Here is a 13,858-nt window from a genome sequence, read left to right on the forward strand (position 1 = left end):
TAATTTTTTTAGTTAATTTTATTTTATTTTTTCTTTCTTTTTTTTTTTGAGAGATTTTCACTGTAGGGCGCGTGCGCTCGCCAGACAGACAGAGAGAGAAATAGAGACAGAAAGCAAGAAATCACCCCCCAGGGGGGATGGTCACGCCGCAATCCCTTTTCCTCCATTCTCCTCTCGGGATCTTGGGCACGCACGCACACGCGCCCGGCGTGAGTTTTAAGCCACCAGGTCCGGGCCGCGACCCGCGGTCGACTCCGTGGGAGTCCAGCGACATAGCCATTACGCTAACTGCTGGTTCCCCCCTTCTTTTTTTTTAAAGAGAGATTTTTGTTATAGGGCACGTGTGCTCACAGAGAGACAGAAAGTGAGAAGTCACCTCCTTCCCCCCCTTGGGGGTGATTTCTCGCTTTCTGTCTCTCTCTGTCTCTCTCTGTCTTTCTGGGGAGCACATGCACTCTATAGCAAAAAACCTCTCCAAAAAAAAGAAAAAAAAATTGCTACAGGGTATATGTGCTCACCAGAGAGAAAGTGAGAAAGCAAGTTGCCAGGTCTGGGACTTGAATTGTAGTTGACCATGTGGGAGTCCCACACCTTAACCACCACACCACCTGCAAGTGAGTTTTAACAGGAAGAGTAGAGAGTCAACCTTGGTTTTTAATCTTTTCCAACATGGCGACCATTGGTAGAGGTAAGAACCCTTCCTGCCCCCTCCTTCCTGCCCCCTCCTTCCTGCCTCCTCCTTCCTGCCCCCTCCATGCTTGCTGTACTTTATGGTGAAGAGAAAGAAAGGTAAGTCAGCCCGAGAAATGTGAGGCCTGTTAAAACTGGCCAGGCCAGTGGGCATGAGTCGTGGGGCCCCAGTCATACCTGATAGCTGAAAGCTTTAAGTTGTTTGCATTTCTCAGCACTGACAACCATTGACATAAGTCAGACTCGCTATCCCCGCATTTCCTTTAGAATTAAGCATACTGACCCCAAATGACCAGAAAATCACCCTGCTCTCCCGACAGTATTTAGCCAATCACTATGATACAAGGCCTCTGACTGTAATGCCTTTTCAACCAATGTAAAGTTTTGGTGAACAAGTGATGCAATCTTCCTCTCTATTCACGATTTTTGCCCTTAAAATTATCCTGAAACCTGCCAGCTCTCAGTGCATACATTCAACGCCACTCGAATGTAATATCCAACCTGCAGTCCTCAGTTTGGATAAAAACAATCTCTTGCTTTATATACTCTGCCTCGGGTCCTCCTCTTGGGCCAGCGCTCTTGGATTACGTTCATTGATAAAGCCTGTAATGGACAGGATTTACTAATTGTTGAATTAGTGGCACTTTTAGCTGAATTTTTTAGTAAACATCAGGATCATTTGAAAACCTGGAGTATCAGGTGCATTATATACACCGCATATCGGTCTAGACGGTTCTACAAACCCCTCTCTTGAAATCCCAAGGGCTCAGGGCCCACCTGTCAAGAAACCGCTGCTAGAACATTGGAAATTGCTCCCAGGTGAGCAGGCCAGGTGGGCTGCCTCAGGAAGGCTCCACTGAGGGAATCTGGGGACAAAGAATTGGGGAGTAAGAGCCCACAAAGCACACTGCACACACTTCTTAATTTTGCTTAAGACCAGCCCCACGGCCCCCTTTTTCCATAATGGTCAACATAAAAATTAGTGATTATAGGTTACTACTGACATATGGGCAGGGGAGGTATGGCTCAAAGGTGCTTAGGAGTAGGAGAGAAGAGGGAAACACTGTCCCAGAACAAATTCGGCTTATCCTGATGCCAGCTTTATTTGCCTGACGGAATACAAAAGCCTGAAAATCAGCTAGAAAAAACAGCAAGGCTGTTCTTCGATGAAGCTTCTGGGTCTGGATTTGATCTCAGTCAGATGAAAAGGACATCAGGGAACAACACGGCATTCGCCCATGCTAGAGTGACAGCTACACAATCACAACTTCAGACCCTGCCCTATCAATTTCTCACCAATAGGACATTCATTTAAACGTCGCCTCTTAGAGTACCTTTGAGCTCCCTGTTACACATATTCAGAAAGTCAACCTTACATTATTCTTTTAAATAATTATTTAATTTTATTATAAAATTTTTCATTGAGTTCTTTAATTTGACCGGAGAGAGAGAGAGAGAGAAAGAGAGAGAGAATGAGTGAGAAAGCAAGCCGCCAAGCCTGGGACTTGAACTGTCATCGCCATATGGGTGTCCAGGGCCCTAACCATCACGCCACCTAGTGGCCCCAACCTTATATTATTTAAAAGCAAAATTAGAAAAATATTCAAACCTACAGACTTAAATACACACATCACCTGTTACAGAAAGATGAAAAGCACTAAAATGCCCGGAAGCGGATGCGTGCCTTTCCAGGTTGCCCTCTCCCACGCCCCCGTATGGCGAGTCTCGCCGCACTATTTGATGCCTTGAACACACACTGAACCCTTAGATCACACTACTGGGGACACTCAGGTATGCAAAAAGCTTGGGGTCCTGTCACATCCATTCACACACACACCCTTGCCAAAGTCCTACTCTTCTCTTCCTTCCTACTCCAACCCCCAAAAGCAAAACAAATCTCCCCCCTTGACTACCTCACACATACTTCCATGACTTGCCGCGGGGGATCTCCAGAGCCACATCACTGTGTCCGCCCCACCTTTCTCCCCACAACACCAAGCCCAGTGCTTAGCACTAAATGCCTCACGAAAGCACATTGCAGAAACAACGGGATGAGTAGGTAGTTAGGGAGAAAAGCTCCTGATATCGATGTGTGAGGATTAACTATTCACAAAGCTGTCATAATGTCTCAGCATTCAATTACTGGGGAAAACACGTATGTCTAGCCAAGCTAACTCGTTACATCCCTCCCCTGGTAATGAATATCACCTATGTACCATATGAATAAGGAGAAGTCTGTTTTTCTATCAAAAGGCTTGAATCAGACTCAGAGGTCACAACAGGAAGGAATGCCTGAGGCATTGAAAAGAGCCTCCCTGGCGAGGAGTGTTCCAGCCAGGCCACCGCCCTCAGCCTTCCCATCCTCACTGCTCACCGCTGCAAACAGGTGCACTCACCTGGCTTGTTTCCTTCGCGCTCATGGCCCAGCTGCCCCTTGGTGTTCAAGCCACACGTGTAAACTTCCCCATCCTCCAGCAGGAACACGGAGTGGTTCCCTCCACAAGCCACTTCCTTGACACTTCTGTCAGATATAAATCCACACACCTGTGGCTCGGCCACAATTCCTTGCAGGTTGGTGCTGATACCAGGTTGGCCCAGAGACCAATATCCCCAACATAACATTGTTCTTATCCTTCAAGGAGTCATGTAGCCTAGAAGAAAGTTTAAAAAAAAAAAAAAAAAGTTAAAAAAATAGGTTATAGAAAATCAATTTAAGTAATAAAAGTAAACCAATTTAAAAAGTAACTCTTCCCCTTAATATTTTTCAACTACTTTGCATCTCAAAATACATTAATATTGTTGAAAGTAGTTATCAGTTATAAAGATACTGGCTTGTGTTTTAGTAAGAGAAACCATTTCCAAACAAGTATTATTTAAATCAATGAGTGAGCACAGACAAAATGTGGATTTCAGGTTGAAGTGGGCCCATTTGAGGTTTATCAGGACTGCAGCCATTCTGAAATTAAGAAAGTCCTGGGGCCAGTAGGTGGTGTGGTGGTTGAGGCACTAGACTCCCACAAGGTTGACCGTGGTTCAAGTCCTGGACCTGGCAGCTTGAAACTCATGCCGGGTGCATGTACATTTGTTCCCAAGATCCCGAGAGGAGAATGAAGAAGGGATTGCAGTGTGGCTTTCCCCCCCGGGGGGGGGTTCTCACTTTCTCTCTCTCTGTGTCTCTGGTGAGAGCACACAGCCTGTAGCAAAAATCTGTCTCTCTAAAAAGAAAGCCCCGTAAGAGAACCATCTGATCAATCACTAAGTCAGTCATAAAGAGATCTGTTTGAGGAGTGGTCAGATGAGAAGCCGAGAACGTGTACTTGAAGGAATCGGGATAATTACTCAGGGAAAAGCACCTTACCCTGATGGACGGCAGTGAGGAATGATTTGCACGTGCTTGTATCTTGTACCTATAAACACGACGAGCACGCTGGACTTTTCCAGTTCGAGGGTCTCTGCTGACTGTCTTCCTCTAACCAGTACAGAAATAAACACCCTTCTCCAGCCTCTGCCCCTCACTTCACGGAGCGTGAGACTTAGCCGGAAGGTAACAAGGTCACCAAGAGGAGCCCTCAGTACAGGAGACTGGCTGAACCCGTCTTTGCAAACCATGAAGGTGACCAAAGCTCTGAAACTATGGTATGACTGGCCTTATCCACTTTTGGTGCAACTTTCTTTTGAGTTTTCTGCTTATTTAATTCTTTCTAAGATGTCGGACCAATTAACTCCTTCGGGTAACCTTGCGTTAACTTGCTTAGAAGTATTTTACCACTTGAAATAAAAATGAGAAATGGGAGGGGAAAGAAGTTTTCTTCCCTGCAGTTTGAGTCAAACTTCACTTCCTACCAGAGAGGCTCTGAGACCTTCCTAGTCACGTCAGCCCGGGCCCCTCTGCCATTACTGTCCTAACTGATAGACTTCTCGTTGTATCCTTGTAACTTAACTCCCCGGCCAATTTTTAATCTCCTTGGACACAGAACACGGTATGACAGACTTCTTCTATTTAGCAGGTACTCAATCAGTTTTTTGGCTAATTACTGCTGACATTGGCCTAAGGTTTAATCACCTTTTAGAAACGCTTGTTTTCCTTTCATACAAACAAACAAACACTCTCGTCTCTTCACCAGTCCACATGCACAAAGATGGCTAGATAATAACGAGTGTTGGGGACCAGCAGTTAGCGTAATGGCTGTGTCACTGGACTCCCACGTAGTCAACCACGGTTCGCATCCTGGACCCGGTGGCTTAAAACTCACGCTGGGCGCATGTGCGTGCGTGCCCAAGATCCCGAGAGGAGAACGGAGGAGAAGGGATTGCAGCGTGACCATCCCCCCTGGGGGTCTTTTCTTGCTTCCTGTCCCTCTGTCTGTCTGGCGAGCGCACGCGCCCTAAAGCAAAAACCTCTCCAAAAAAATAAATAAATAACGAGTGTTGGTGACGATGTGGAGAAACCGGAGCCCCCCCGACATTGCTGATGGGAATGTAAGATGGTGCAGCTGCTTTGGGAAAATCTGGCAGGTCCTCAAAAGGCTAAACATAGTTAACATATGATCCAGCAATTTCACTCTTAGGTACATACCCAAGAGAACTGCAAAAATACATCCACACAAAAACTTGTCCCTGAATGTTCATAGCAGCATTGTTTATATCAAAAGGCATATGTCGGGACCAGCAGTTAGCGTAATGGCTATGTCGGTGGACTCCCATGTAGTCGATCGTGGTCTGAGTCCCGGACTGGGTGGCTTAAACTCATACCGGGCGCATGTGCGTGAGTGCCCAAGATCCCGAGAGGAGAATGGAGGAGAAGGGATTGTGGCATGGGCATATAATCTCTCTCTCTCTCCCCCCAGCAAGCACATGTGCCCTATAACAAAAAATACACGGGCCCTATAGCAAAAACCTCGCCCTGCAAAAAAAAAAAAGAAAAAAAGAAAAAAAAGTATGTCCAAGATTCTGGGAGAAGAATGGAGGAGAAGGGATTGTGGCATATCCATTCCCCCAGGGAGGTGATTTCTCACTTTCCCTCTCACTGTGTCTGTCTGTCAGTCTCTCTCTCTAGTGAGTGTACATGCCTCAAGGCAAAATCTTGAAAATAAATAAATAAATAAATAAAACTGCTATGGGGCATGTTCAATCACAGCTGGGGTGGGGGGAGGAAGGGAGAGAAGGGTGGAGAGAGAGTCAGTGAGAAAGCACCCCTAAAGTGGGTGGGAATGGCTACATTGCAATCCCTTCTCCACTTCCTCTTGGGATTTCGAGCACACATGCACCCAGTGTGTTTTTCTAGCCACCAAGTCCAGGACTCAAACCAGAGTCATCCATGTGGAATTCAGCCACCTTAATCACCACTCAACTGGCTAGCCCTCTCAATAAAGTCTTTTATAATTATGTTTAAATCTTTTTTCTTCTCCATGTCCACTGCTTCTGTGAGTCCACATCCGCTAATAAGGCTTTGCTGACTTTAATTACTGGAGTTGTCATTACAAACGTAATAGACACAATGACCACAGTTCAAAACCCAGTCCTGGTGACTGGAAAAACAGGCCAGGTACATGTGTGTGTGCCCAAAATCCTAATAGAGGGATAAGCAGAAGAAAAAGAATTGTGGCATGACCATGGCCAAAAGAGAGATTCTTTCTGTCTGTCTCTCTCTGATGAGAGCACATACCTTCTAAAAATTTTTTAAAAGGCAAAAATAATAGGTACAAAATGTTTAGTGAAAGCTTTATGCATAGAACGAAAACGAGGGAAGGGATTGCACTCCTAGAATTCACTCTAGGAAGCTGTGGGAATAGTACTGTTCCACTGCCCTCTTCTGCTTACAGAGCTCTAGAGGAAGGGAACCCAGGGCCAGGTGGTGGGGCAGACATGACACCACTGGACCCACATGGAAAAGGCCCAGCTTCATGTCCTAGGACCTCTCTGAGTGCATGGTGTGTGCACTCACACCAGAGATCAGGCCAGCTGAGATGGAGGCTGGACCTTAGCATGGGGCCCCTGCTGGGACTGTCACTCTCCTTTCTTTAAAGGGAGAAATTCCAATTATGTTGTGTGTATGTGTGTGTGTATGTGCGCGCGCGTGTGCCAGAGGGTGTGAGTGCTCCCCAGAAACAGAAAGAGGAGAGAGAGAAAGCATCCCCCCAAAATGGAGTGTGGTCACACCACAATCCCTTCTCTTCCATTTCTCCATCCTATCAGGATTTGGGGCACACATGTGCCCAGTGTGTTTTTCAAGCTGCCAGGGCTGGGATTCAAACCGTGTGGTCAGCCATGTAGAACCCAGCTCCCTTAAGATCCAGGCCAAAGGGCTAGCCCCTCAAGCATGCCTTACAAAGAAGCAGCAGCTCCTACTTCCAACACCAAATTAAGAGGCAGTGACTGAAGCTATAATTGGGCTGCAAGTCTGGAACATGGCCATCGGGAGTAGATTCTCTGTGGCACAGCCAATGAGTTTTGAGAACACTGATGTCTAACACTCGGTTTGAAGTTGGTGCCTCTTCTGAAATCACTGTTTGGAACCCCAGGCCTTCCATCAAAGTTAAGACACAACACCCTTACAATAATTGTACTTTGCTGAGTGTAGGTAAATCAAAAGAACCTTGGGAAAATCCCACAGAGCCCTTCTTGAAGACAGAAGATGAAGTGGGGAACAAGAATTTTGGGGAGCCATGATGGAACTGACACAGTCCTCATCCCCTCTGGGGGATCTTGGGCTTGAATCACCTTATTTGAATGGTCAAGGAAACAGTGCAGAAGATGGTGTTAAGGACATTCACATTCCATTTTTAGATCCCAAATACATATTTTAATTATAATATTGAACATCTTGTCCTAACCACACTTCTAAAAGCTGCCATTCTCCCCACACTGAGAATCGCCATTCTAAGTTCTGCAGTTCAAAGCATCAGGATTTCAAGGCAAGACCTGCGGACATCAAAGTGGTCCCACCTAATCTTTGGTAATCTTTTATGTCCCAATGAAAAGAGGATGGATTTAATGGAAATTGCATAGTCCTACTTTAAATTATACTGCTAGGCAGAAGACATCAAAGCTTAATTTATCATCCAATCTACCAGGGAGAATTTTCACTAATCTCTCTGACTCTAACGGTATAAAGAAGACAGCTAATCGGCTATGTGCAAACAGCGCTTTCAAAATGACAAACTCTTCTCCCAAAGTAAAAACATGCCTACACGGCTACCAACCAAAGAGTGCAACACAGATGAAATTCATTCTCTCAACCCTGCATGGCAACAATGACATACAGTACTTTGTCCTTAATGTGATGGCATTAATTTGTACATATGACCTAACTGTACAACTGCCTTACAGTAATCCTGCACTCTTCAGATTTTCAGGAAAGACATGAGAAAACCCGCCACCCCCCCCCAAAAAAAAATAATAATAGAAAAACCAAATCTCAATTTGCTGTGCTAATTGGAAAGTTCTGCTTCCCAAGATGTGTATGCCTTCTCCAGACTACACTAAAAGAGTATTAAGTTTAAATGTTATTATTTAATTGCTGATTGGGGGTAAGAAGGGAAAAAATAAAATGTATTAGGTCTTTGGGAAGGTCAAGACGCATTCTTGCATAGAAAAACACCCCCCTGGGGGGGGGTGGGGGCGTGATTTCTCGCTTTCCGTCTCTCTGTCTTTCTGGAGAGCACACGGGCCCTATAGCAAAAACCTCTCCCTCCAAAAAAAAAAAAGAAAAAAAGAAAAAAAAGTATGTCCAAGATTCTGGGAGAAGAATGGAGGAGAAGGGATTGTGGCATATCCATTCCCCCAGGGAGGTGATTTCTCACTTTCCCTCTCACTGTGTCTGTCTGTCAGTCTCTCTCTCTAGTGAGTGTACATGCCTCAAGGCAAAATCTTGAAAATAAATAAATAAATAAATAAAACTGCTATGGGGCATGTTCAATCACAGCTGGGGTGGGGGGAGGAAGGGAGAGAAGGGTGGAGAGAGAGTCAGTGAGAAAGCACCCCTAAAGTGGGTGGGAATGGCTACATTGCAATCCCTTCTCCACTTCCTCTTGGGATTTCGAGCACACATGCACCCAGTGTGTTTTTCTAGCCACCAAGTCCAGGACTCAAACCAGAGTCATCCATGTGGAATTCAGCCACCTTAATCACCACTCAACTGGCTAGCCCTCTCAATAAAGTCTTTTATAATTATGTTTAAATCTTTTTTCTTCTCCATGTCCACTGCTTCTGTGAGTCCACATCCGCTAATAAGGCTTTGCTGACTTTAATTACTGGAGTTGTCATTACAAACGTAATAGACACAATGACCACAGTTCAAAACCCAGTCCTGGTGACTGGAAAAACAGGCCAGGTACATGTGTGTGTGCCCAAAATCCTAATAGAGGGATAAGCAGAAGAAAAAGAATTGTGGCATGACCATGGCCAAAAGAGAGATTCTTTCTGTCTGTCTCTCTCTGATGAGAGCACATACCTTCTAAAAATTTTTTAAAAGGCAAAAATAATAGGTACAAAATGTTTAGTGAAAGCTTTATGCATAGAACGAAAACGAGGGAAGGGATTGCACTCCTAGAATTCACTCTAGGAAGCTGTGGGAATAGTACTGTTCCACTGCCCTCTTCTGCTTACAGAGCTCTAGAGGAAGGGAACCCAGGGCCAGGTGGTGGGGCAGACATGACACCACTGGACCCACATGGAAAAGGCCCAGCTTCATGTCCTAGGACCTCTCTGAGTGCATGGTGTGTGCACTCACACCAGAGATCAGGCCAGCTGAGATGGAGGCTGGACCTTAGCATGGGGCCCCTGCTGGGACTGTCACTCTCCTTTCTTTAAAGGGAGAAATTCCAATTATGTTGTGTGTATGTGTGTGTGTATGTGCGCGCGCGTGTGCCAGAGGGTGTGAGTGCTCCCCAGAAACAGAAAGAGGAGAGAGAGAAAGCATCCCCCCAAAATGGAGTGTGGTCACACCACAATCCCTTCTCTTCCATTTCTCCATCCTATCAGGATTTGGGGCACACATGTGCCCAGTGTGTTTTTCAAGCTGCCAGGGCTGGGATTCAAACCGTGTGGTCAGCCATGTAGAACCCAGCTCCCTTAAGATCCAGGCCAAAGGGCTAGCCCCTCAAGCATGCCTTACAAAGAAGCAGCAGCTCCTACTTCCAACACCAAATTAAGAGGCAGTGACTGAAGCTATAATTGGGCTGCAAGTCTGGAACATGGCCATCGGGAGTAGATTCTCTGTGGCACAGCCAATGAGTTTTGAGAACACTGATGTCTAACACTCGGTTTGAAGTTGGTGCCTCTTCTGAAATCACTGTTTGGAACCCCAGGCCTTCCATCAAAGTTAAGACACAACACCCTTACAATAATTGTACTTTGCTGAGTGTAGGTAAATCAAAAGAACCTTGGGAAAATCCCACAGAGCCCTTCTTGAAGACAGAAGATGAAGTGGGGAACAAGAATTTTGGGGAGCCATGATGGAACTGACACAGTCCTCATCCCCTCTGGGGGATCTTGGGCTTGAATCACCTTATTTGAATGGTCAAGGAAACAGTGCAGAAGATGGTGTTAAGGACATTCACATTCCATTTTTAGATCCCAAATACATATTTTAATTATAATATTGAACATCTTGTCCTAACCACACTTCTAAAAGCTGCCATTCTCCCCACACTGAGAATCGCCATTCTAAGTTCTGCAGTTCAAAGCATCAGGATTTCAAGGCAAGACCTGCGGACATCAAAGTGGTCCCACCTAATCTTTGGTAATCTTTTATGTCCCAATGAAAAGAGGATGGATTTAATGGAAATTGCATAGTCCTACTTTAAATTATACTGCTAGGCAGAAGACATCAAAGCTTAATTTATCATCCAATCTACCAGGGAGAATTTTCACTAATCTCTCTGACTCTAACGGTATAAAGAAGACAGCTAATCGGCTATGTGCAAACAGCGCTTTCAAAATGACAAACTCTTCTCCCAAAGTAAAAACATGCCTACACGGCTACCAACCAAAGAGTGCAACACAGATGAAATTCATTCTCTCAACCCTGCATGGCAACAATGACATACAGTACTTTGTCCTTAATGTGATGGCATTAATTTGTACATATGACCTAACTGTACAACTGCCTTACAGTAATCCTGCACTCTTCAGATTTTCAGGAAAGACATGAGAAAACCCGCCACCCCCCCCAAAAAAAAATAATAATAGAAAAACCAAATCTCAATTTGCTGTGCTAATTGGAAAGTTCTGCTTCCCAAGATGTGTATGCCTTCTCCAGACTACACTAAAAGAGTATTAAGTTTAAATGTTATTATTTAATTGCTGATTGGGGGTAAGAAGGGAAAAAATAAAATGTATTAGGTCTTTGGGAAGGTCAAGACGCATTCTTGCATAGAAAAACACGTCATGACTTTCCTGATAACCTAATCCAGCCGGCAGGGGGGTGGTGATGGTGGTGGAGGTGGTATGCAGATAAACATTCACACCGAGCAGCCAGATCACAGAGCTGACTCCTCAGCTGCTGTTATGTTCACTCACTTCTCGCTTCGTGATCAGTTTCATGAGTTTGTCTCTCTCCTACCTATGACTATATAAGCCCTACCACCACTTCCTGTATCTCGGCCACTGTGCTAATATGCATGTTAGAGCATTATCCCATTTCATCTTCACAGCAACCTTATGCCATCGGTGCTATTTTTAGCATCATTTTCAGATAAAGCAAGGCTCACAAAGATGAAGAAGTATGCCCAAGGTCACACAGCTGGAAAGAGCAGAACCAGGCTAGGAATCTAGACCTGACACCAAAGTCCACGTGCATGTCCCACAAGGCTACACGGTCACCAAGAAGATTTTTGTGTCACCTACAAAACGGCAATGCAATGCAGAAGATCCTGAAAATGTGAAAATAAAGTTGCTCTTTGAGAGTGAGGCTTCACAGAACTGGGAGCTCACGGATGTGATTAGACAGCTGGCACATCAAGCCAAATACAGTGTCTGTAAAAACATGGCATCAAGGTGTCATGGTTGTATGTGTACACAACAATCTATAAACAATACTCACAGTGGCTTTATTAACACTAAACAAAGATGGCAACAACCAAACATTATCAAAGGCGCACAGATAGACAGACTGAAGTATACAATGGAAAATTACTCATCGATAAAAAGTGGAGAGGTGGGGCCAGCAGGTGGTAGAGTGGCTAAGGCGCTGGACTTCCACATGACTGACTACGATTCAAGTCCCGGATCTGGAGGCTTGAAACTCACACCGGGTGCATGTGTGTGCATGCCCAAAAGTTCCAGAGGAGAAAGGATTTCAGTGTGGTCATCCCCCGGGGGGGATGATACCTTACTTCCATGTCTGTCTCTCTGGTGAGTGCACATATCCTATGGCAAAAACCTTAAAAAAAAAAAAAAAAAAAAGTGGAGAGGTAGAAGAAGCGATGACTGAAATGCCTTTTACACAATTGTTTACAAGTAATAACTATGTATTTGTGGGCTCCAATGTAACATTCTGATTTATGTGTTCATTGTGGAATGATCTAATTAACACCCCCATCAACTCACAAACTTACATTTTTTTAATTGACAGCAGGCACTGTCCTTGCTGGAGAGAGACAGAGAGAGAGAAAAGAGGGGGAGAAAGCACCACCCAAAAGAGCAATTCCTTCTCCACCCCACTGGGATGCACAGGCATCCGGTTGTGTCCCCTAAGCTGCCAAAAGCCAGGACTTGAAATGTAGTCAGCAATGTGAGATCCAGTTCCCTAACCACTAGGCTACCGGAGTGGCCCAACAAACTTACCGTTTTTTTGTGGTGAGAACACCTGAATTTCAGTTTCTTAGCAATTTGGAAGTACACATTAAGTAAAGTCACCATGTTGTACAATAGGTCAGAAACCCATTTCTCTTGTTTAACTGAAATTCTGCATCCTGAAATGTACTTAATGTAAAAGAAAGCAGCAACCTAAGATGGTTCTCTTTCTAAACAAAGTTATTTTAAAATTCCTCAAGTGTATTACCTACTGTTTTTCTGCTACTATCTCTTTACTTGGTAACAAAATGTATATATACCTCTTTGTGGTTTTTAAAGTTTCTTTCTTTCTTTCAAGAGTGGGAGAGACAGCGAGACAGGCACTCAGGACCAGGGCTCCTATGCCACAAACCACCCCAGCCTCAAGCTGCCCTGGATTGTGGGCAAGTACACACCTGGCATATTCGTGGAGGTCTCCACACACAGATCCAGAACCTTCCTCCGTGGGCCAGCCTCCAAGTCCTGCATTACTGCTGTGCCAACGTCTGGACCCTCCACTCCCCTCTGAACAGCAATGAGCATGACACCGAGCAAGCTAATCAGGAAACACCACCCCTAAGCCAGAGCTCATGACCCAAACCAATCAGAGAAAGCCACCCCTAAGCCATAGTGACAGGTGCAGGGACAGGCTCACACACTCAACGTGGCCACTGTCCTTCCCCATTAAAACGCTTCCCCATGAAGCGCTGATGCAAGAATGCCTTGTGCTTCTGAAGGGTCACTGAGGCTATGGGAAGCTACCTTCCTGCCACAGGGAGACTCCTGTAAGTGATGATGTAGCTACCATCCACAGTTTCAGAAAGCAACAGAACAAGTCCCAGTGATGTGGGCTGAGGCTCTGATCCCCTTTTCTGGTGTCAGCACCGCCCCTTTATTCTTATGAAACAGAGTTGATGTTCAACATTTGGGGATTCCATACTTGTGAACTTTGCCTACTCACTGAAATTTATGTGTAACCCAAAATCTATACCTGGAGCACTTTTTCAATGATTTCAAAGCATGTTCTGAGTGACAAGACACTGGAGTCACACTATACATGTTCCCGGCTAATGTTGAACAAGCAGCGCTCTGCTGCCTTGTCTCAGATCTCACTGCACACAAGTGTCCTATTATTCCACAGCTCACATTTCCTGTGCTTTCTAGGGTGAGATTGCTGTTTAATGTGGCCCCTAAATGCCATTTGCTGTTAGGAGACAGCAGCTCAAGGCAAGGATCGTGCACACTGATTTCTCGTTCTCAACGTGAAGACAGCTGTACTGCCAAGACGCTCAGTGTAGCTAAAACTCGAAGGACTTTCTGTAAGAAACATGGCAAGCATCAGCCTCACAAAGTGACCCAGGATAAGAAGGGCAAGGGTTCCCTCTATGCCCAG

At 45.2% G+C, this 13,858-nt stretch overlaps 1 protein-coding gene across 2 annotated transcripts in view; it reads right to left on the bottom strand.

The window, feature by feature from the left end:
• HERC3 (HECT and RLD domain containing E3 ubiquitin protein ligase 3) overlaps window positions 1-13,858 on the bottom strand; it is a 129,745-nt gene that overhangs the window by 105,789 nt on the left and 10,098 nt on the right. For both annotated transcript variants that reach the window (XM_006143249.3, XM_027769859.1), the window contains exon 2: window positions 3,087-3,341. In XM_006143249.3, coding sequence (XP_006143311.1) covers window positions 3,087-3,312 — 226 coding nt within the window. In that variant the 5' untranslated portion in view covers window positions 3,313-3,341. The remainder of the gene's footprint in view (window positions 1-3,086; window positions 3,342-13,858) is intronic.

This window comes from Tupaia chinensis, unplaced genomic scaffold (genome assembly GCF_000334495.1).
Source record: "Tupaia chinensis unplaced genomic scaffold, TupChi_1.0 Scaffold000094_1, whole genome shotgun sequence".
Lineage (NCBI taxonomy): Eukaryota > Metazoa > Chordata > Mammalia > Scandentia > Tupaiidae > Tupaia > Tupaia belangeri.